General features: G+C 37.1%; 1 protein-coding gene across 5 annotated transcripts in view; it reads left to right on the forward strand.

Annotated features, from left to right (window-relative positions):
- Positions 1–24,346, forward strand: part of ALMS1 (ALMS1 centrosome and basal body associated protein) — a 220,513-nt gene that overhangs the window by 160,236 nt on the left and 35,931 nt on the right. For all 5 annotated transcript variants that reach the window (XM_023223966.2, XM_026456443.2, XM_026456446.2 and 2 more), the window contains 3 exons: positions 6,531–6,665; positions 8,286–8,456; positions 21,943–23,105. In XM_023223966.2, the coding sequence (XP_023079734.2) occupies positions 6,531–6,665; positions 8,286–8,456; positions 21,943–23,105 (1,469 nt within the window). The remainder of the gene's footprint in view (positions 1–6,530; positions 6,666–8,285; positions 8,457–21,942; positions 23,106–24,346) is intronic.

Raw genomic sequence — 24,346 nt, forward strand, 5'->3', positions numbered from 1 at the left:
AACATTAGACAGATCAACGAGATAGAAAGTTAACAAGGATATCCAGGAATTGAACTCATCTCTGCAGCAAGCAGACCTAATAGACAGCTACAGAACTCTCCACCCCAAATCAACAGAATATACATTCTTCTCAGCACCACATCACACTTATTCCAAAATTGACCACATAATTGGAAGTAAAGCACTCCTCAGCAAATGTAAAAGAACAGAAATTATAACAAACTGTCTCTCAGACCACAGTGCAATCAAACTAGAACTCAGGACTAAGAAACTCAATCAAAACCACTCAACTACATGGAAACTGAACAACCTGCTCCTGAATGACTACTGGGTACATAACGAAATGAAGGCAGAAATAAAGATGTTCTTTGAAACCAATGAGAACAAAGATACAACATACCAGAATCTCTGGGACACATTTAAAGCAGTGTGTAGAGGGAAATTTATAGCACTAAATGCCCACAAGAGAAAGCAGGAAAGATCTAAAATTGACACTCTGTAACATCAAAATTTAAAGAACTAGAGAAGCAAGAGCAAACACATTCAAAAGCTAGCAGAAGACAAGAAATAACTAAGATCAGAGCAGAACTGAAGGAGATAGAGACACAAAAAACCCTCCAAAAAATCAATGAATCCAGGAGTTGGTTTTTTTAAAGGTTCAACAAAATTGACAGACCACTAGCAAAACTAATAAAGAAGAAAAGAGAGAAGAATTAAATAGACGCAATAAAAAATGATAAAGGGGATATCACCACTGACCCCACAGAAGTACAAACTACCATCAGAGAATAGTATAAACACCTCTAAGCAAATAAACTAGAAAATCTAGAAGAAATGGATAATTTCCTGGACACTTACACTCTTCCAAGACTAAACCAGGAAGAAGTTGAATCCCTGAATAGACCAATAGCAAGCTCTGAAATTGAGACAATAATTAATAGCCTACCAACCAAAAAAAGTCCAGGACCAGATGGATTCACAGCTGAATTCTACCAGAGGTACAAGGAGGAGCTGGTACCATTCCTTCTGAAACTATTCCAATCAACAGAAAAAGAGGGAATCCTCCCTAACTCATTTTATGAGGCCAACATCATCCTGATACCAAAGCCTGGCAGAGACACAACAAATAAAGAAAATTTTAGACCAATATCCCTGATGAACGTAGATGCAAAAATCCTCAATAAAATACTGGCAAACCGGATCCAGCAGCACATCAAAAAGCTTATCCACCATGATCAAGTGGGCTTCATCCCTGGGATGCAAGGCTGGTTCAACATTCGCAAATCAATAAACGTAATCCAGCATATAAACAGAACCACAGACAAGAACCACATGATTATCTCAATAGATGCAGAAAAGGCCTTTGACAAAATTCAACAGCCCTTCATGCTAAAAACACTCAATAAGTTCGGTATTGATGGAACATACCTCAAAATAATAAGAGCTATTTATGACAAACCCACAGCCAATATCATACTGAATGGGCAAAAACTGGAAAAATTCCCTTTGAAAACTGGCACAAGACAGGGATGTCCTCTCTCACCACTCCTATTCAAAATAGTGTTGGAAGTTCTGGCTACGGCAATCAGGCAAGAGAAAGAAATCAAGGGTATTCAGGTAGGAAAAGAAGAAGTCAAATTGTCCCTGTTTGCAGATGACATGATTGTATATTAAGAAAACCCCATTGTCTCAGCCCAAAATCTTCTTAAGCTGATAAGCAACTTCAGCAGTCTCAGGATACAAAATTAATGTGCAAAAATCACAAGCATTCTTATACCCCAGTAACAGACAACAGAGAGCCAAATCATGAATGAACTTCCATTCACAATTGCTTCAAAGAGAATAAAATACCTAGGAATCCAACTTACAAGGGATGTAAAGGACCTCTTCAAGGAGAACTACAAACCACTGCTCAGTGAAATAAAAGAGGACACAAACAAATGGAAGAACATACCATGCTCATGGATAGGAAGAATCAATATCGTGAAAATGGCCATACTGCCCAAGGTTATTTATAGATTCAATGCCATCCCCATCAAGCCACCAATGAGTTTCTTCACAGAATTGGAAAAAACTGCTTTAAAGTTCATATGGAACCAAAAAAGAGCCCGCATCGCCAAGACAATCCTAAGTCAAAAGAACAAACCTGGAGGCATCACGCTACCTGACTTCAAACTATACTACAAGGCTACAGTAACCAAAACAGCATGGTACTGGTATAGAGATATACTGGTACAGAGATATAGACCAATGGAACAGAACAGAGTCCTCAGAAATAATACCACACATCTACAGCCATCTGATCTTTGACAAACCTGAGAGAAACAAGAAATGGGGAAAGGATTCCCTATTTAATAAATGGTGCTGGGAAAATTGGCTAGCCATAAGTAGAAAGCTGAAACTGGATCTTTTCCTTACTCCTTATACGAAAATTAATTCAAGATGGATTAGAGACTTAAATTTTTTTTTTTTTTTTTTTATACTTTAAGTTCTAGGGTACATGTGCATAATGTGCAGGTTTGTTACATATGTATACTTGTGCCATGTTGGTGTGCTGCACCCATCAACTCGTCAGCACCCATCAATTCATCATTTATATCAGGTATAACTCCCCAATGCAATCCCTCCCCCCTCCCCCCTCCCCATGATAGGCCCCAGTGTGTGATGTTCCCCTTCCCGAGTCCAAGTGAACTCATTGTTCAGTTCCCACCTATGAGTGAGAACATGCGGTGTTTGGTTTTCTGTTCTTGTGATAGTTTGCTAAGAATGATGGGATTGTAAACTAGTTCAACCATTATGGAAAACAGTATGGCAATTCCTCAAGGATCTACAACTAGACGTACCATATGACCCAGACATCCCACTACTGGGTATATACCCAAAGGATTATAAATTATTCTACTACAAAGACACATGCACACGTATGTTTATTGCGGCACTATTCACAATAGCAAAGACTTGGAATCAACCCAAATGTCCATCAGTGACAGACTGGATTAAGAAAATGTGGCACATATACACCATGGAATACTATGCAGCCATAAAAAAGGAAGAGTTTGTGTCCTTTGTAGGGACATGGATGCAGCTGGAAACCATCATTCTTAGCAAACTATCACAAGAGACTTAAATGTTAGACCTAATACCATAAAAACCCTAGAAGAAAACCTAGGTAGTACCATTCAGGACATAGGCATGGGCAAGGACTTCATGTCTAAAACACCAAAAGCAATGACGACAAAAGCCAAAATTGACAAATGGGATCTAATTAAACTAAAGAGCTTCTGCACAGCAAAAGAAACTACCATCAGAGTGAACAGGCAACCTACTGAATGGGAGAAAATTTTTGCAATCTACTCATCTGACAAAGGGCTAATGTCCAGAACCTACAAAGAACTCAAACAAATTTACAAGAAAAAAACAAACAACCCCATCAAAAAGTGGGCAAAGGATATGAACAGACATTTCTCAAAAGAAGACATTCATACAGCCAACAGACAGATGAAATAATGCTCATCATCACTGACCATCAGAGAAACGCAAATCAAAACCACAATGAGATACCATCTCACACCAGTTAGAATGGCAATCATTAAAAAGTCAGGAAACAACAGGTGCTGGAGAGGATGTGGAGAAATAGGAACACTTTTACACTGTTGGTGGGATTGTAAACTAGTTCAACCATTATGGAAAACAGTATGGCGATTCCTCAAGGATCTAGAACTAGATGTACCATATGACCCAACCATCCTATTACTGCGTATATCCCCAGAGGATCATAAATCATGCTGCTATAAAGACACATGCACACGTATGTTTATTGCGGCACTATTCACAATAGCAAAGACTTGGAATCAACCCAAATGTCCATCAGTGACAGACTGGATTAAGAAAATGTGGCACATATACACCATGGAATACTATGCAGCCATAAAAAAGGATGAGTTTATGTCCTTTGTAGGGACATGGATGCAGCTGGAAACCATCATTCTTAGCAAACTATCACAAGAACAGAAAACCAAACACCGCATGTTCTGACTCCTAGGTGGGAACTGAACAATGAGCTCACTTGGACTCGGGAAGGGGAACATCACACACTGGGGCCTATCATGGGGAGGGGGGAGGGGGGAGGGATTGCATTGGGAATTATACCTGATGTAAATGACGAGTTGATGGGTGCTGACAAGTTAATGGGTGCAGCACACCAACATGGCACAAGTATACATATGTAACAAACCTGCACGTTATGCACATGTACCCTAGAACTTAAAGTATAATAATAAATAAATAAATAAATCTACATTGAAATATATTAAGACCTAAATAGTTGGAAAATTATACAATTATGATAATAAAGATGTCACCAAATTAATTTCTAAATTAAATGCATTGCTACTCAGAATTCCAGTAGGATTTTTCATGGAACTTGACAGGCTGATTCTAAAATATTTATGGAAAATCAAAAAAAGTATATTTAAAGAATAAAATAAAGGATCTTGCCATACCACACATCAAGACTTATTACATGGGTAGCTTGTTTAAGACATCATTTGCAAAGGAATAAACAAAGAAAAATGAAACAGGATGGTGACCCAGAAACATATCCATGAATGTGGAAACTTAACATACACAGAGATAGCCTAACAATCTGTGGAGAAAGGATGAAGAGGAACTATTCAATAGAGTTTGAACCAGTGAATATGTATCTGGAAAAAATAAAATCAGGTAAATCACTGCTGCACACTAAACAGAAATGTATAGTATGCCAGGCATATTAAAAGTAAATGGGATAACTACATTTTTAGAATTTAGATGGTCTGTCCTATGACCATGTGATAATAGAAGGTTTCTTAAACAGGACACACGAAGCACCTACCCTAAAGGAAAAATATAATAAGTATGCCATAATTAAAAATGAAAAACTTTTTGCATAAACGATATCAAACAATGAAAAGACATGAAACAGCCTGGGAGAAGATATTTATAATGCATGCTACCTGCAAAGACATTTCACAGGAATGTTCATTGCAGTGCTTTTCAAATAGGAAATAGCCTTAAGTTGATCAACAGAGGTATATTCATATATATTAATACAATAGAATAATACATAACATTGAGAATCAGAGATATACATTAATTGACTAAATCTCAAAATCATAATATTGAGTGAAAAAGGCATGGTGCGTAAAGGTACAGACAGTATTGTACCCTTCATATAAGGTTTAAAGACTTGCAAAAGAATGCTGTGCATTGTTGATTAATATATGCAATGTGATAAAGAATTACAAAACGTCCTTGATATTGATAAACTCTAAATTTGGTATAAAGGCTGCTACTGAGAAGTGGGAATGGCATCATTGGGAACAGCTTACACAGGAACATTATATTCGTAGTGTTTCTTAAGCCCTATGGTAAATGCTTTGGTGTTCATTTTGTTGCCTATACTTTTGGTATGCCTGAAATATTTTATTAACATTAAAACTTTTTTTTAACATTAAAACATTTTTTAATCTAAAAATTTCAGAAGACATTTAGATAAAAGAGATTAGGAGGATCAAAGTAATAGAAGTAAGAAAAATGTATGAATTTAAAAGAGGTAGCAAGAGTTAACTAGTTCTTTGCATTTTTAGCAATCTCTATTCCCTTTCTGACTTTTTTGTTGAAAAATATACTTACAGATAAAAATCAAAAATGATCAAGAAAAACAGAAAGGAAAAGAGAAATAGTATTAGATAAGTTTAAAAGGCTATAACTGCATGAAATTTTTTAAAAATTATATGAGAATGCTGTATATAAAATCTAGATGATAAAAGTGTTTTTCTTGGATTATATGAAATATAAAAATTGACTCCATAAGTGGTAAACACTTTGAATAGGCCAGATAACTTGAAAGCATTGTTCACATCTTTTTTCCTTTGAAAAAACGTACCTGATCTTTCGTTTTTTTGCTTTTTTTACTGTTTCATCAAACCATCAAGGAACAGATTTTATTTAGAATTTTTTTTATTTTATTTATTTTATTTTATTTTATTTTATTGAGACAGTCTCACTCTGTCGCCCAGGCTGGAGTGCAGTGACACGATCTCGGCTCACTGCAACCTCCGTCTCCTGGGTTCAAGTGATTCTCCGCATCAGCCTCCTGAGTAGCTGGGACTACAGGTGTGCACCACGACACCTGCTAGTTTTTGTATTTTTAGTAGAGTTGGGGTTTCACCATGTTGGCCAGGGTGGTCTCGAACTCCTGACCTCAAGTGATCCACCCGCCTCAGCCTCCCAAAGTGCTGGGATTATAGGTGTGAGCCACCGCGCCCAGCTGTAGAATGTTATTTTATTTAAACTGTTGTTTTACACAGTAAAATACGAAAAAATTTTCAATTCATGTCACAGTTTTTACACAGATGGAGCCTAAGAGGTACTTTTTTCCTAATATATAAATGAATTTGGGGATTTGTTTGTAATTTGAGGGGAGGATTACTTGTCTGTTGTGTTTATTATCTTTCCTTTTCTGAAATCAAATGATGTCGTTATTCCAGATGCCTCAGTTCAAGTGCTAATCACTGGGGATGAGAACCTGTCAGACAAAAAACAGAAAGAGATCCACAGTACAAGGGCAGTGACTGAGGCTGCCCAGGCTAAAGAAAAAGAATCTTTGCAGAAAGATACTGCAGGTAGCTAAACTGGATTGTCTGCATGTAATTTTCTTCTGGTCTTCTAAAATGAGACTATTCTCTTAAGAACAGAAATAGAAATATATTCTCTATTCTCTTCTTGCTGTCTTCAGCTCTTTTCTATCTTGCATATATATGAAATAGTTAAGGTATGTTTAGCTGTATTTATTATATACTTTGGCAGGTAAAATGGACATATTTAAAGTTCTTTGAGATATTTCTGGAGATCTTTTGGATATAGTAAACAAATTAATCTATTTTCCAGAAATTCATTTAATGGACTTTTTACCTCTGCTGATAAAAATCTCTCAATTCTGTGAGACATGGACCCACTAATACCATTTTTCTACATGATCCTTTATTTAGGAATTCAGCTTGTTTACTTCCTCCCTATCAGTTACTTTACTTCAGAGGGATTATGCTGATTTAAATAACCCTCATAGTGTATTTACGTTAGGATTAGTTTTGGCTCTGAGAGAGGAAAACAAATGCAAAATAACATAGGCTTAAAGAAGACAGAAAATTTTCTCTCTTTTGTAAAAATCCAGAATTAAGCATCCAGAGTTGACCTGGTACTCCAGAGTATCGGAACAAAGCTGTTGCTCTCTTGTTACTCTGACATTTTTGGCCTTCATTCTTAAGCTGTAGCCATCAGCCCATATTGCAACCAGCAGGAAGAAAGGAAAAGAAAAATCTCATTCCTTCCTTTAAGGATATTTCTCAGAAGCTATATGTACCATTGTTTTTGCATTCTATTGGCCAGACTTAGACACATGGTCACATGTAACAGGGAAGCTGGGAAATTGAGTTGTTATTCTAAAAACAATGTGCCCAGCTAAAGTTAGGGTTCTGTTTAGAGGAAAAGGAAAGTGGATATTAGAGGACAGATAGTATTAATAGTTTCTGCCACAATTGTAAACTAAAACATTTTAGAACATAATCAGCTGCTTCTCTTCTTTAGGTGTTGCTTGTTTTAAAAGGTTAGATTGTATTCTGGGCAACACTTCTGAATTTTACCCCATTTTACTATAACTAAATGAATGTTCCAAAAACAGTTTTGATCATGTTAATCTTCTAATTAAAAACTTTAGTTTTCATTGCCTGTAAGGATAAAATCTAAACTCTTTTAGCACTGTCTTCCAGAACTGTAGAATCCACTCCCAAACAACTTTCTAACACTAGTTCTCACCTCTTTTCCTTATAAATTATATAATCTAATGCTATATACTTGTTCTGTTTCTTAGATGTTAAGTTACTTTCCTGACACCATTCTTCTGTTACGTAGTCACCTCCTTTTTTTCCATCTTAATGTGTATCCCATCTTAGCTCTCTTCTAATGCCAAAATCAATTGTCTAGAGTTCTGTAGTACTTCCACCTGCAATTAGTTTTTCTTTCTTTGAATACCGATACCTCTTTTTCTGACTCTTTCTTATGGTATATCTGTTTACGTATGTAATTTTTTGCCCCAATTTTCAATTATTTTCTAAGTGCATTTCTGAGTCATCTTTTTTATTCAATATCACTAACAAAGCCTTTCACATAATACATACTTGAGAGACATTTAAAAATATTTTATGTCCAGTTCCTGTCTGTATAGTGTGTTAATGTCCCTTTCGTAGATTCCGGTGATGCTGCTGCTGCAGAGCACTCAGCTCAAGTAGAAGACCCAGAAATTAAGAACTCGCCAGACACTAAAGCCATTACACAGAAAGAGGAAATCCATAGGAAGAGGACGGTTCCCAAGGAAGCCTGGACAAGCAATAAAGAATCCCTACAGATCAATATTGAAGGTAATGGGATTGGGTTGTGTGTGAGTGTGTGTGTATATGGGGGTCAGTGTTAGTGTGTTTCCATTTCATTCTGATGAGAATATAGCCTCATGATTAAACAAAAATTCCGTTCCTTTTTTAAAAATTTTCTTGTGTAAAGTACTTTGATGCTACTATTAGGTTGCTGTATATATAGATTTGTAAAGTAATTGTTACTTTTTGGAAAAGATATTAGCAACTTAGAAACAGGATTATAAATAAATACCTAAGGCTGATAGTTTTAGAAGTGAAGCATCTTGTCTCAGTCCCCAAACAGAGACAACCTTAAAGCCATTCCAGAAGGGTATAGCAAAGACAGTGAGACCATCAATATAAACTTTTTTTTTTTTTTTTTTTTTGAGACGGAGTCTCGCTCTGTCGCCCAGGCTGGAGTGCAGTGGCCTGATCTCCGTTTACTGCAAGTCCCGCTGCCTCCCGGGTTAACGCCGTTCTCCTACCTCAGCCTCCCTAGAAGCTGGGACTACAGGCGCCCGCCATCACACCCGGCTAATTTTTTTGTATTTTCAGTAAAGACGGGGTTTCACCGTGTTCGCCAGCATGGTCTCGATCTCCTGACCTCGTGATCCACCCGCCTTGGCCTCCCAGAGTGCTGGGATTACAGGCGTGAGCCACCGCGCCCGGCCCAAACTTTTAAAAAATTACAATAATATCACATTTATTTACGTTTGTCCATGGCCCCTTTTTCTGACATAAAAGCATGTAGAACACAAGACATTGCTACCTAGCTGTCAAACCTTACCTCTTAGAGGAAGATGCAATAGCCTAGATAAGGAGAGAAAAGAGTCAAGGAACTATCTACCCATTCTGGATTTTGGAAATAGTCCGGATTCAACTGCTTACATCAAGAATATAGAAAATAAATGATTTTTTGACAATTGCCAAGACTACACAATGGGAAAAGGATAGTCTCTTCAACAAATGGTGTTGGGAAAACTGGATATCCACATTTAAAAGAATAAAAGTGAACCCTTTCTTTATACCATATACAAAAGTTAACTCAAAAAGGGTTGGTGACATACATGTAAGACCTTGAAACTCCCAGAAGAAAACATAAGGGGAAACCTTCAGGACATTGAACTTGGCAGTGATTTCTCAGATGTGACACCAAAAACACAGACAACAAAAGCAAAAATAGACCAATGAAACTACATCAAACTTGAAAACTTCTGCATGCCAAAGTAAACAGGAGTGTGAATAGGCATTCTACAGAATGGGAGAAAATATTTGCAAATCATAGATCTGATAAGGGATTAATATTCAGAATATATAAAGAACTTACACAACTCAACAGCAAAAAAAACCCAAACAACTTATTTTTAAAAACACATAACTTATTTTAAAATGAGCAAAGGACTTGAATAGACAGTAGAAGATACACAAATGCCATACCAAACATATAAAAGATGCCCACTCTCTCTAATCATAAGAGAGATGCAAATCAAAACCACAGTGAGTTATCACTCCCTCCTGTTAGGATGACCATTATCAAAAAAACTGAAAATGGCAAATGTTCGTGAGGATGCAAGGAAATTGAAACCCGTGTTCACTGTTGGTAGGAATGTAAAATGGTGTAGCTATTATGGAAAATAGTATGGAGGTTCCTCAGAATAATAAAAAAGAATTAGTATATGATCCAGCAATCCCACTGCCACTGCTGGGCATATAACCTAAAGAATTCAAAACAGGACTTCAAAAAGATACCTGTATACTCAAGTTTATTGCAGCATTATTTATAATAAAAGGTGGAAGCAACCCACATGTCCATCAACGGATGAATGTATTAACAAAATGGGAATTATTTGTCAATAAAGAAAGTACGTTACATACATACAGTAGTGTATTGTGTCGCCTTAAGAAAGAAGGAAATCCTATCATATAATACAAGGTAGGTGAACCTCAAGAACATTATACTAAGCAAAATAAATCAGTCACAAAAAGATAAATACTATATGGTTTATTGCAAATGTTGTGGGATTTAGGAGGATGAGAGAGACCTTGGGTTTAAATAGGAGAATCTTTTATTGAGTGCACTCAGGCCCAGCAAACTCACATCCAAAGACAGGGCCCAGAACAAAGACAGCACTTGAGTTTTATACACACTTCACAAAAGGGGGTGGGCTAGCTTGAAGCAAGCTTACAGTGGCATGAAAGCAGGGATACAGAGGCAGGACAAAGACAGTTAATCAAATTGTAACAGGTTCAAAACTCAGGATTGCACATAACTGTTGCTATGCAACCTAGATGTCCATTATCTAGGTTTGCCTAGGCACGGGCTTATCCCATAACCTTCACTATGGTACCCATGCAGCTGTAGTTCAGGCCTACTCAGGCTTCTCATGACCTTTATTGTACTTCTTAGATAAAACAGAATACTTGAAGTCACTAGTTACAGAGAACAGGAATCTATAAATTCATTCCGTAAAACAAAGGAAAATTTGTTTTTTTCTTCTCCCTGTGTTGAGGGGGTGCTGCGAGAGTCTCCAGAGCACATTAGATAATATTATCAAGACTTTTCCTGGGTCTGGGCTGTGCCTGTTGCTGCCTCTGGGACAAGTCAGCCTAATGCAGGAAAACTTATTTCTCTTTCTTCTTAATTTTATTTTTCTTTAATTTCCTGCCTCAATATGAAATATCTAAAGTAGCTGAAATTGTAGAAACAGAAAGTAGAACAGTGATTGCCAAGGCCTGTGAGAGGGTGGACAGAGAATTAGTATTTAGTAGGTATAGAGTTTCAGTGTTACAAGATGAAAGAGAGATTGTTGCACAACAATGTGAGTATACTTATCACTACTGAACTGTACACTTAAAAATGGCTGGCTGGGCGCGGTGGCTCAAGCCTGTAATCCCAGCACTTTGGGAGGCCGAGACGGGCGGATCACGAGGTCAGGAGATCGAGACCATCCTGGCTAACACTGTGAAACCCCATCTCTACTAAAAAATACAAAAAACTAGCCGGGCGAGGTGGCGGGCGCCTGTAGTCCCAGCTACTGGGGAGGCTGAGGCAGGAGAATGGCGTAAACCCGGGAGGCGGAGCTTGCAGTGAGCTGAGATCCGGCCACTGCACTCCAGCCTGGGTGACAGAGTGAGACTCCGTCTCAAATAAATAAATAAAAATAAATAAATAAACTTATAAAAAAATGGCTAAGATGGTTAATTTAATGTCATACTTTTTGTCACACACACAAAAACAATACATAAGATGTAGAAATAGAACATTGCAACTTTGCAGGGGTTAGTGTGGCAGACATAGCTTGCAAAAGAAAGATGGAAATATAATCTGTAAAAGCATACTCTAGAAGATAAATTTTTTTCTAAGTGTTTTACACTCTGAATAACTTTAGAAGACATGAAGTATATGAAATAAAAATTGACAGAATATGAAATGAAAAGGGAGATTTAGGGGATAGGAGAACAAAATGAAATTTAAAAAAAAAATACCAATTAGAAGAAAGAGATGAAAACGATTAGAAAAAAAATGGTGGAATTTGAGGACTGACAGTGAAAATCCAATACAATGATATCTGTTGTTGCCTCTAAAGAAGTTATTAGAAAAATAAAGATATAAGGAAGAATGGAACTTAAAATTGTATATATGTATGTATGTATTTTTAGACATGGAGTCTCATTCTGTTGCCCAGACTAGAGTGCAGTGGTGTGATTGTAGCTAACTGTAGCCTCAAACTCCTGGGCTCAATTGATCTCCCACCTCAGCCGTTAGAGTAGCTGGGACTGTAGGCACATGCTACCACACCTGGCTTGAACCTGCAATTTAAAAGGGTGTACCAAGTCCTAGGAAAATTTTGTATGTGTTCAATACTGAGATGTATGTTTGCAATAGTACTGAACTTTAAAGAAAAAGAATGAATCATGCAGGCCTCCATACAGAAAAAACAAGTAGAAAAAGCTATAAGATAGGGGGACAGGCAGAGGATAGGGAGGTTAAAGGAGGTATAAATGAGCAAACTTTACCTTTAAAGTTGTAAAATCAAAAAATGCATGTGTAAGTAAGTATAGTGTTGAAAATTATACGCCAGACATGGTGGCTCACGCCTGTAATTCTAGCACTTTGGGAGGCTGAGGTGGGTGGATCACTTGAGATCAGGAGTTTGAGACTAGCCTGACCAACATGGAGGAACTCTATCTCTATTAAAAATACAAAATTAGTCAGGCATGGTGGTGCATGCCTGTAATCCCAGCTATTCGGAAGGCTGAGGCAGGAGAAGCGCTTGAACCCGGCAGACAGAGGTTGTGGGGAGCTGAGATCATACCATTGCACTCCAACCTGGGCAATGAGAGCGAAACTCCGTCTCCAAAAAAAAAAAAATTATATAATTTACCCCTAAAAGAGTTAAAATTAAACTATAAAACATCCAAAATATTTAGAAAAACAGGAGTGGTAAGCATGGAGGTAAAGGGAGGGAGAAAGAAAACAGCAAATTTGTAACAAAAACAAAAAATTGCCATAAAATGAAAGACGGCAAAGCGTGCAAGTCGACATATAAGTAAACTAAATTCACCTATATTAAAAAAAAAACTTACTGGATTATATTAAAAAACAAACTCAGTTCCATGCTATATAACAAACATATCAAAAGTAAAATGACTGAGAAAGGTGGAAAGCAAAAAGAAAACTTAGATATGTATCAAAAAGAAATTTGGGGACATTAATATAGATGAGGTTAAATTCACCAAAAGTTTTGCAGGAATTGAAGAGATATATTTTTATACTGATTTGCAATCCACAATGAGAATATTTTGCATAAATCTTTAAACATCAAATAGCTTAGCATAAAAAATTCATAAAATGAAAACCAGGAGCTCAATCAATAAGGAAATTTATGTTGCCTTAAAAAAGAATGGAGGGCCGGGTGCAGTGGTTCATGCCTGTAATCCCAACACTTTAGGAGGCTGAGGCAGGTGGATCAAGAGGTCAGGAGATCGAGACCGTCCTGGCTAACATAGTGAAACCCCATCTCTACTAAAAATACAAAAAAATTAGCTGGGCATGGTGGTGGGCACCTGTAGTCCCAGCTACTCAGGAGGCTGAGGCAGGGGAGTGGCGTGAACCTGGGAGGCAGAGCTTGCAGTGAGCTGAGATCGTGCCACGGCACTCCAGCCTGGGCGATAGAGCAAGACTCCATCTCAAAAAAAAAAAAAAAGAAAAAGAATGAAGGTATGGAATTATATGAAAACAACTCTTAGCATAGATTGTGAGGCAAAAGGTGCTTAAGGCGGAGGGGGGATTGGAAGGTGGAATTTGCTTGTAGGGAGAAAAATATAAAACAGACAACCCTAGGAAACCTTCAAAGAGAAATGAACAAATACAAAATAATACTGGGGAGCTTGAACACACATAATTAGCTTATGACACCTCGGGGAGATGAAAATTTTTTTTGTAAGTGAAGTTTAAAAACGCCTGGGAATAATACAAGTAATGAAGTTGATCTGGGGTGTATATGGGTGTGTGCATGTGTGTGCATGCGTGCATAAGCCTATATGGTTTAAACTTTAAAAAAAACCCTTTCCAAATGACCATAGAACATTTTTTCATACAGCTTTATTCAGATCTAATTTACCCATTTAAAATATGTAATTCAGGCTGGGCACAGTGGCTCATGATTATAATCCCAGCACTTTGAGAGGCTGGAGTGGGTGGATCAGTTGAGATCAGGAGTTCAAGACCAGCATGGTCAACATGGCGAAACCCTGTCTCTACTAAAAATACAAAATATAGCCGGGCATGGTGGTACATGCCCATAATCCCAGCTATTCAGGAGGCTGAGGCAGGAGAATCAATTGAACGTGGGAGGCAGAGGTGGCAGTGAGCCGAGATCACGCCACTGTACTTCAGCCTGGGCGACAGAGCAAGACTGTCGCAAAAAAAATAAAAATCAAATATGTAATTCAATTGTTTTTACTGTATTCACAGATAAGTGCAATCAACCATCACCATAATCAATTTTAGAATATTTTCTTCACTTCAAAAAAGAAACCCTGAGACTTAAGCAAATACTGATCCACTTTTAGTCTCAGTAGATTTCCCTATTCTGGACTTTCATACAAATGGGACCATTAAGTTGGGGATGTAACATGAAACTTAGGGCCTGCCCATAGTGAAAAATGTTAAAGGAAATTCCCATGTAAAGCAGGCCTTCAGTGGGCTACACTCTTACTATAATAATGAAAGATAAACACGTCCATGTAGAAGGGGACAGTAAGAAAACTTTGCCTGTTTCAACCTTGATGATGAGTTTGGGGAGAGAAGACAAAATTTATCCTAAGAATTTATAACCACAAACTAGTATTCACACAGGTTTATGGTCAGTAATTTTGTACTGGTATAATTTATTAGTGCAGTAAACTACATGTGTGTTCTGAAAAATCTCAAGCCCAGAATTTAATTAAAAATGGCAGTAGGTTGGTATTGCAAACTCACATGCCTGTCGGATGCAAATGCACATCTCTCTGAAGAAACTTCAACCCAGACCTCAAAATATTCCCTAAAATGCCAAGCTCATAGTCAAGGTACTATTAGTAGAAACAGTATCAACAACAAGAAACAGAAATGAGACCCATAATGACAAATTTCTAGGATTCCTTGGCAAAATGCCTGTTTCTCAGACTGGGACAGGAAATATATTAGATGAGCCTGAACCTTTTTGTGGTGTCAGAAAGTAAAGAAAAACAAACAAACAAAAAATGTACAGGGATGGGGAATATGTCAATGGAACACAGGAACCAAGTAAAAAACTTCCCAGTGGTCAAAGCTGGGCAATTTCTGCAGTATAGCAGTAGTATTGGATCATAACCAAAGTATAAAATAAATACCTGTGAGTCCATATTGATACAAGTAAATGATTTAATAAATAAATGGGGAAAAATGACAAGTCTCCTGTGCAGAATTCTAAATAATGTATGTAGACATTCCACCCTCAAGGAGGTGGAACATGACTCCCCACTCTTTAAAGAATGGGTTGCACATAGTAACTTCCTTCCAGAGTGTATTTTTATGGGAAGGGGGAAAAAGAATAACTGTATAGTGAAGAATTCTGGCAAACATTGACTCAGCCAGGTCATCAAGATCATTATCAACAGTGGTAAGTCATGTTGATAGTATGTACCCTTAATACATAATGAGAAATACATTTTAACTTTGAAATCTTCTTCCCAAAAACCCATAACCCTAGTCTAATGAGAAACACATGAGACAAACTCAAATGAAGGACATTTATACTTGACCAGTACTTCTCAAAACTGTCAGAGTCATGAAAAACAAGGAATGCCTAAGAAATTCTCACAGACCTAAGAGAAGCCTAAGGAGACAAGATAATTAAATGTAATGTGGTATCTTGGATGGGATCTTGGAACAGAAAAAGAACAGTATGTACAAAACAAGGCAACACAAATAAAGTATGGACTTTGGTTAATAATGATGTAATTTTACTGATTGATTCATTAAATATATTGTATTAATGTAAGGCAGTAATGGGGGAAACTGGGTATGGAGTATAGGGAATCATCTGTACTGTTGTCACAGTTTTTCTGTAATCCAAATTATTCCAAAATTAAAAATTTATTTTAAAAAATTAATGCATTCTGACATTAAAACAGGTGGATAGATAGATGATAAATAAGAAATTTCATCTGTTTAAAGGAAACACTTTACTGCTTCTCTTTGGCATAACCAATTTGCTGGCATTGCTGCTTTTGCACTTTGGGGCTATTACTAACTACAATTAGGATTACTTGAACACAGGTACTGCAGTATCATGACAGTCACTCTGATAACCCAGACAGCTATGAAGTGCCTAAGGGGCAGGTAGTGTAAACATATGGACATGCTGGACAAAGTGGGATGGAGCAGAATGACAAGAGGTTTCATTATACTACTCACAACGATGTGCAATTTAAAACTTAGGAATTGTTTTTGCATGGCTTGGCCTCCTATACTTCTGACCAACTAGCTCCAAATTGGGGTGGTGAGGGGAATCCCATGACCCCCTCCTGAGGTTTGGTAATTTGCTCGAATGGCTCAGAAAGCGTAGGAAACATTTTCTTACATTTCCTGATTTTTGATAAAGTTATTTCAAAGGATATACATGAACAACCAAATGAAGAGATACATGGGCACAAGGTATAGGGAAGGTGCACAGAGCTTCCATGTCCTCTGTGGGCCTGCCACCCTCCCAGCTTCTCCTGTGTTCACCAAATGTGAAACTCTTCAAACTCTGTCTGTTAGGGTTTTTATGGAGGTGCCATTACATAGGCAATATTGATTAAATCATTGGCCATTGGTGATTGGCTCAACCTGCAGTCCCTGTCCCCTCCCCAGAGATGGGGGGTTGGGGCTGGAAGTTTCAGCCATCTAAACATATGGTTGTTCCCTTGGTAAACAGGCCTCCCATCCTTAGGGGCGTTCCAAAATTCACCTTATTAACATAAACTCAAATGCGATCAAAAGTAACTTGTTTTGAATAACAGACCCTCCTTGAACCTTTATCACTCACTCCTGAACTGTTTCAACAGCCAGGTACGAAAACCAAATATATAATAAAAGATGCCCCTGTTGCTGTTATCACGTTTTCCTAAATGGAAATTACAAGAGTTTTAGTAGTTCTGGCCAGGAGCTAGGGATAAGGCAAAAATATGTATTTATTATATCACAGTATTACACTTTACAGGGTATTAAAATGACCATAGTAAAAGAATGCTACTGGGACAAGAGACTGATACATCAGTGAAAATACTTAAATACAGTGGGCACTTACTCTATGATAAAGGTACCATTTCAGCTCCTTTTGGAAAAAGATGGATTATTGAACACATAATGACAAGACACTTTGCTAGCTATTTGCAGTATGGTGAGAATTTTTAGTAGTAGCCCTTCTTTACTCCCGTCACCAAAATCCAAGTATAAAAGATCCAAGTATAAAAAAGAGAGATCATAAAAGTTCTGGTTATCTGACTTTTCTAATAAATTTGAGCAGAAGACTGTCAAGGTCTGACAAAATCTTGGAGTCATAAAGCCAAAGATTTGATAAATGTATATATTAAAATTAAAATGTCTTCATGTTAGAAAATATCATGATGAAAAATCAATTTATAAATGAAAAATGGGAAAACAATTTTAAAAAATTGAGAAACTGAGAAAAGGGTCTACTTTTCTTGCTATGCAAAGAGCTTTTTACAAATCAATGACAGCCTAAAAGGAAAACAAAGGACCTGAACAAAAAGTTTGTAGTAAAAGAAATGCAAATGGCCATTAAAGATATGAAGAAATACTTAACTATCTCAGTAAAGAATGTACTAAACCACAAATTTTGTTTTACCTGTCATAATAGCACAGATGAAAAGATTTGATTATCCCTAGTATTGTTGAGTACATGGGGAAACATTAATGTACTCTTGTAAGACTATTATTAGAAGTGCAAATTTGTTACAACATTTTTGAAAGTGTGGAGCAACTGGATGATATCTAACTAATGTTGAAATAAATATTCCCTTTTCACCCAGACTTCCATTTAAGGGAATTACAGATACACAGATAAAGTTGTACCCAGAAAAATAAAGTTACACATAAACACACAGACAAATGTTCACCGCAGCATGCTTTGGAAGAATAAACTACTGGAAACAACCTAAATATTTAGTTAAATTTTGGTAAAGTAAAATGTTTGTAGATGCACAAAATCTTGCTTTGAACAAGTAGTTTTACTCTACTTGGCAGGAATTTTTCTGTAAGAAAACTTGTTTAATATTGGTTATCACCAGAAAGTGGAACTAGGAGGTTCAGAGATAACAGGGAGACCTTTACTTTTCATATTAAATTTGTCTGCATTATTTGAATATTTTGCATGTTTAATTTTTAAAAGTCTGCAGTTCTAGTATGAAAGAAATATTTAAAAATAAATGAAAAGCAGTAAATCATATTTTCAGTGTACTTTTATATATTCGGGGAGAATTTTGCAAATATTATCTATAAAATTAATTCAATTATCAGAAGTAAATAACTACCTCAACTTTTTTGATGTTTACTCTTAACAAAGTGCCATGAGATGATGGTGATTATCTAATCCTGTTGTTCTATAAAGCCCTTTATACTTAAGGAATTCAGCTTGCTGCTGCTGCTTTTTCTTCTTTTTTCTTTCTTTTTTTTTTTTTTTTTTTGTTTTTTTTTTGAGATGAAGTCTCACTGTGTCGCCCAGGCTGGAGTGCAGTGGCACAATCTTGACTCACTGCAACCTCCACCTCCTGGGTTCAAGCAATTCTTCTGCCTCAGCCACCCCAGTAGGTGGGATTGCAGGTGTGCACCACCACACCTGGCTAATCTTTGTATTTTTAGTAGAGATGGGATTTCACCATGTTGGCCAAGCTGGTCTTGAACTCCTGACCTCAAGTAAACCACCCCCATTGGCCTTCCAAAGTGCTGGGATTACAGGTGTGAGCCACCGTGCCCAGGCTTCAGCTTGCTTATTTTCTACTGTTCTCGCTATATTTTACTTCAGTCCCAGGCTGGGAGGACTATGTTCATTGAAAATACTGATATTAGGAAATAAACATTTTAGAGCAATGTTATCTATTTCCTTATTGTTTTACTTACTGCTTTAATGAATTCTAGATAGCCCTTCAAATTTTTGCTTTATGTATCCTGTTGCCAAGGTATCCTTCCTGAAATACAGCCGTAATTATGTTACTCCCCTGTTCAAAATGGTATAGCGTCTCTTCATTTATTTTAAGAATAAAATTTAAAGTCCTTTGCCTAATGTTCCAGACCCTATAGAATTTGGCCCCAAATAACCTTTGGTACCTTACTTGCCTCTGCTTTATAAATGGAATAAGCCATACATGCTGAATATTGATACTCTCCCTTACTGCCTCAGTGCTTTCCTACTTTTATGCTTTTGCTCATGCTATTTGATGAAACAGGGGAAAGGCCAGCATGGTTGAAGTCTGGTTATCAGGAAGAGTGGTACAAAATGGGGGAGAAAAGTTATGTATACTTGTACTTCTTGTTAAGGTGTTTGGGCTTTGTTCTCAGTGTAAGAGAAGGTCATTGAAAGTTGCTAAATAGAAAGTGACAAGTCCAGTTTACATTTTTAAAAGATTACTTTGGCCACTATTTGAAGAATAGATTGGAAAAGTACAAGAAGGGACAGGAGACCTATTAGAGACTTGTAGTATTGTGACAGGAAATAGAAATAGATGTGATTGTTTGGTGAAGGATTAATGACAGGAGCAGGAAGAGAAGGGAGTTGGAACTATCAAGAATAACTCCCAGATTCTGGCTTGGGCAGTAGGATGATGTGCCATTTACAGAGATGTGGAAGACCAGGGGAGGTACAATTGTCAAGGAGGCTAGAATAGAGCTCAGTTAGATGGCTGTGACATCCAAGTGGATATATCATGTATATTAGTTGGAACTCAAGAGAAATCATAGCTTGAAATGTAAATTTGAAAACAGGTAACAGCATGAAAATGATACTAAAAGCCAGAGGGAGAGATGAGATTACCTAGAAAGAGAATATAGAATGAGAACATTTCCTGGAATTGGCCATACATTGAGGTCATTGATCATATTAGCAAGAGCAGTTTTAGTCCAGGAGTATGGCTGTACTCTGCAGTAATTTGAAGAGTGAATTGGGGTAGGGAGAGAGGTAAAAGAGAGGAAAATAGGTTCCTCTTTAGAAGCTTGGCTATGAGGAGGAGCGGAGAAATGGGCCAGTACCTGTAGGAAGATGTGAGGATTTTCTAAACGTACATACTAAACAATTTTTTCAAGCCATTGGAAATGATTCAGTAGAGAGGGAGAACCTGAAAGATAGAAGAGAGATATGATAGGGAAAGGAAGCAAGGTCTGGAAGGGAAGATGAGTTGGGCTCCAGAGCAGCAGTGGAGGAACTTGCCTTTAAAAGAATGGGAAAGGTGGTGCTGTCTCTGTATCCAGAAGGGTTATGGGAGCAGGTGGATTGGCATAGGTGGCAGCTGACTCAGGACATCCACAGAAAGTGATCCCTCAGCCCAGAATGTTCTTCTGCCTGTTTGTTTGGTTAGCTCTCATTTTTACTTCACATCTCATCCTCCTCAGAGAAATCTTCTCTAGCTACCATTTCCCAGTTAAATTTCTCTTACATCACCTTGTTTTTGTTCTTTGTAGCCACTAATTTAGAATTATATATTTGTATTTGTTCAGTGCAGAAACTGCAATCTCAAGAACCTGTAGTATCTAAATGAAATCTCCCAATTTTTAAATGTTGCTAGAAAATTCTAAAATTGTGTAGTCTACATACTTTAGGTATAAATGCAGGCCCTGTGTGACCCACTCTACTCAGGGAAAATCCGTAGGGATTCCTAGAGTATTTCATGAAAACTCTGCTTGCCAGTAATCTATAGTGTGGGTGAAAAGGATCCCATCATTGCATGTGTGTATCTTTGTTTCTGCCCATGATGTAGAACTCTAAAACAGTGTTTTGATGTCATAGTGGAGATTAGAATTAGGGCTTATGATTGTGTCTTAGCTCTTTCCTGCCACTGTAACAAAATTCTACAGATCTAAGATCAAGGCACCAGCAGATTGGGTGTCTGGTGAGAGCCCAAAATGGTGTCTTGTTGCTTTGTCCTCACGTGGTGGAAGGCAGGGAAAGGCCAAAGAGGATCCTTCAGGCCCTTTTATAAGGACACTAATCCCATTCATGAAGGTGGAGCCTTCATGACCTAATCACCTCCTACCTAATACTATTGTATTGGGGATTATGTTTCAACATGAATTTTAGAGGAACACAAACATTCAAACCATAGATAATTGTAAGATATTACATCTAAAAATGCCCTTTTTTTGTATAAAGTGGTGGTTGTCAAAAAGTGAAGATGGAAGTGGTAAATTTTATGTGTTTTTTACCACAATAAAAAAAAATTTTGGAAAAAAGTCAAGATGGTCCACAGAAAAGGAATTTCAAAAGGCTGTAAAACATGTAAAAAGGGTTTTTAAAAAAAATCATCCATTTAATTACTGATTATGAAAATGAAGTGTCAGGTTTCTTAGCTGAATATGGGGTTACCAATATCTATCTCGCAGGTTTAATAGCAGGATTAATTAAAAAAACAGATATAGAGCATATATCATAACACCCTACACAGAACAGGTGGTAAATACATATAGCAGTTGCTTTTATGATCTGGAGAAATGAAGTGCCTTCCTCAAGGTCCCATAGCCGGTCAGTGGCAGAGCCCAGGCCAAAATTCATGTCTCTTAAACTTTTACTGTACCAGCGAGGCTTCTAAGAACAAGGCATGAGTCTTTTGTGCAGGCATTGAATTTTCTGATACCTTATATAAACTGTTCTTTCCTTTAGTCTTTGTTATATATCTAAAGAATTGTGAATAGTATTTCTAAACAGAATGCTAATATTTTTAAGTTCTTTCAAAATCTTTTTTTTTTTCTCTTTTTCAGAGTCTGAGTGTCATTCAGAATTTGAAAACACTACCCATTCTGTCTTCAGGTCGGCGAAGTTTTATATTCATCATCCCGTACACCTACCAAGTGATCAAGATGTTTGCCATGAATCTTTGGGAAGGAGTGTTTTCATGAGACATTCTTGGAAAGATTTCTTTCAGCATCATCCAGACAAACATAGAGAACACATTTGTCTTCCTCTTCCTTACCAAAACATGGACAAGACTAAGACAGATTATACCAGAATAAAGAGCCTCAGCATCAATGTGAATTTGGGAAACAAAGAGGTGACGGATACTACTAAAAGTCAAGCTAGAGATTACCCAAAATATAGTGGGCAAATTAATGATCCCAAAAGGGATCAGAAGGTCACCCCAGAGCAAACAACTCAACACACTGTGAGTTTGAATGAACTGTGGAACAAGTATCGGGACCGACAGAGGCAACAGAGACAACCCGAGTTGGGTGACAGGAAAGAACTATCCTTGGTGGACCGACTTGATCGTTTGGCTAAAATTCTTCAGAATCCAATCACACATTCTCTCCAGGTCTCAGAAAGTACACATGATGATAGCAGAGGGGAGCGAGATATGAAGGAATGGAGAGGTAGACAACAGCAGATAAATAAGCTTCAGAAAAAGAAGCGGTTTAAAAGCCTAGAGAAAAGCCATAAAAACACAGGAGAGCTTAAAAAAACCAAGGTGCTTTCTCATCATCGAGCTGGGAGGTCTAATCAAATTAAAATTGAACAGATTAAATTTGATAAATATATTCTGAGTAAACAGCCAGGTTTTAATTATATAAGCAACACTTCTTCGGATTGTCGGCCCTCAGAGGAGAGTGAGCTGCTCACAGATACTACCACCAACATCCTTTCCAGCACCACTTCTACTGTCGAATCAGATATATTGACCCAAACAGATAGAGAAGTGGCTCTGCACGAAAGGAGTAGCTCTGTTTCCACTATTGACACTGCCCGGTTGATTCAAGCTTTTGGCCATGAAAGAGTATGCTTGTCACCCAGACGAATTAAATTATATAGCAGCATCACCAACCAACAGAGGAGATACCTTGAGAAGCGGAGCAAACACAGCAAGAAAGTATTGAATACAGGTCATCCCCTAGTGACTTCTGAGCACACCAGAAGGAGACGCATCCAGGTACATGGCTACAAATTCCATCTGGCAATGTGACTGCCCTCTTCATGGACTTTTTAGTTAAGCTTTGCACACAGGTGAAAAAAACAAGCCATTTGCCCTTTCCTCTCTATACCATTTCTTACAACTGGAAAAGAGTGAGAAAGTGTAGTACAGTGCTATTGTGAGTTGTCATTATTTTCATCAACATTCATTTACGTATTCCCTTTTGAATGAAGGGCTTTGCTGCTAGATCCTTCAGAATCTGTGAAGTTTACCCCTGAAATGGGGGAGCTTTGAGGTTAGAATGATCTCTATCCTGAACAATATTGCTGGGTTTATGTTTATTTGGGTTTTTTTTTTTTTTAATTCATTCCTCTCTGTCTTTCAAGAAATATATTTGAGGTTCTTTTAAACACACACAGACAAACACGTAAATAATACAGGTTTTTTTTTTTTTTTTTTTTGTAATCGAAGAATTGAGTTGATTTAAAAAATTGAAGCTGGGTTGAGCTACAATATGATTTTTAAAAAATGAGTAAATAAGGAAATGTGAATAATGGAAAGACAAATCAAAGCCAGAAGGAAGATAAATAAGCCATGTGGATGTGGTCGCTAGAAAAGAGCTATAAATTTGGCTTTATGTTTTCTAGCACTTAGTGTTGCTAGAATTTTGTGATCACTTACATTCATTTTTTAATATAAAAAGAGAACAAAATTTTTAGAAACATCAGATATTTCTGATACAGAGACCTAAGATAAATTTATCTCATCTGTCTTCTTAAAGAAGGCACCACAGTGCAATAAAGAGTATCCTCCTATAAGGCCATTATTGCATTCCTTAGTTTAGGGTGTTAATAAGGGAGATCTCAAGGGGTCAATAAATGTAGGCCATTGCTTTAACCCAAGAGGAAAATTTCAAGTATCAATAGACGTGCTCTCCAAAGAAGGATGCTTGCCAAACAGTTCAGTGGAGTATGGAATAAAAATATTTGAATTTATATTCATTTTTCTCAACTTTTTAAACTTCATATTTTGGTGTATATTTTATGAGCACAGTAGTGACATAACATAAAAATAAATACCTATTTTGGCAATTTGTGCTAAGAAAACATTTTGTCAGTAGGATTACATGATCAAAAGAAATTGGAGACCACTGGTCTAGAGAAAGGGAAGCATGAGATGTTCAGACAGTTTATTATAAATATTATTTCTCATCATTGAGCTTTTGGTAGTGTTTACATATACAAACAGTAGAATATGCT

Source organism: Piliocolobus tephrosceles, chromosome 15 (genome assembly GCF_002776525.5).
Source record: "Piliocolobus tephrosceles isolate RC106 chromosome 15, ASM277652v3, whole genome shotgun sequence".
In the NCBI taxonomy this organism is placed as follows: domain Eukaryota; kingdom Metazoa; phylum Chordata; class Mammalia; order Primates; family Cercopithecidae; genus Piliocolobus; species Piliocolobus tephrosceles.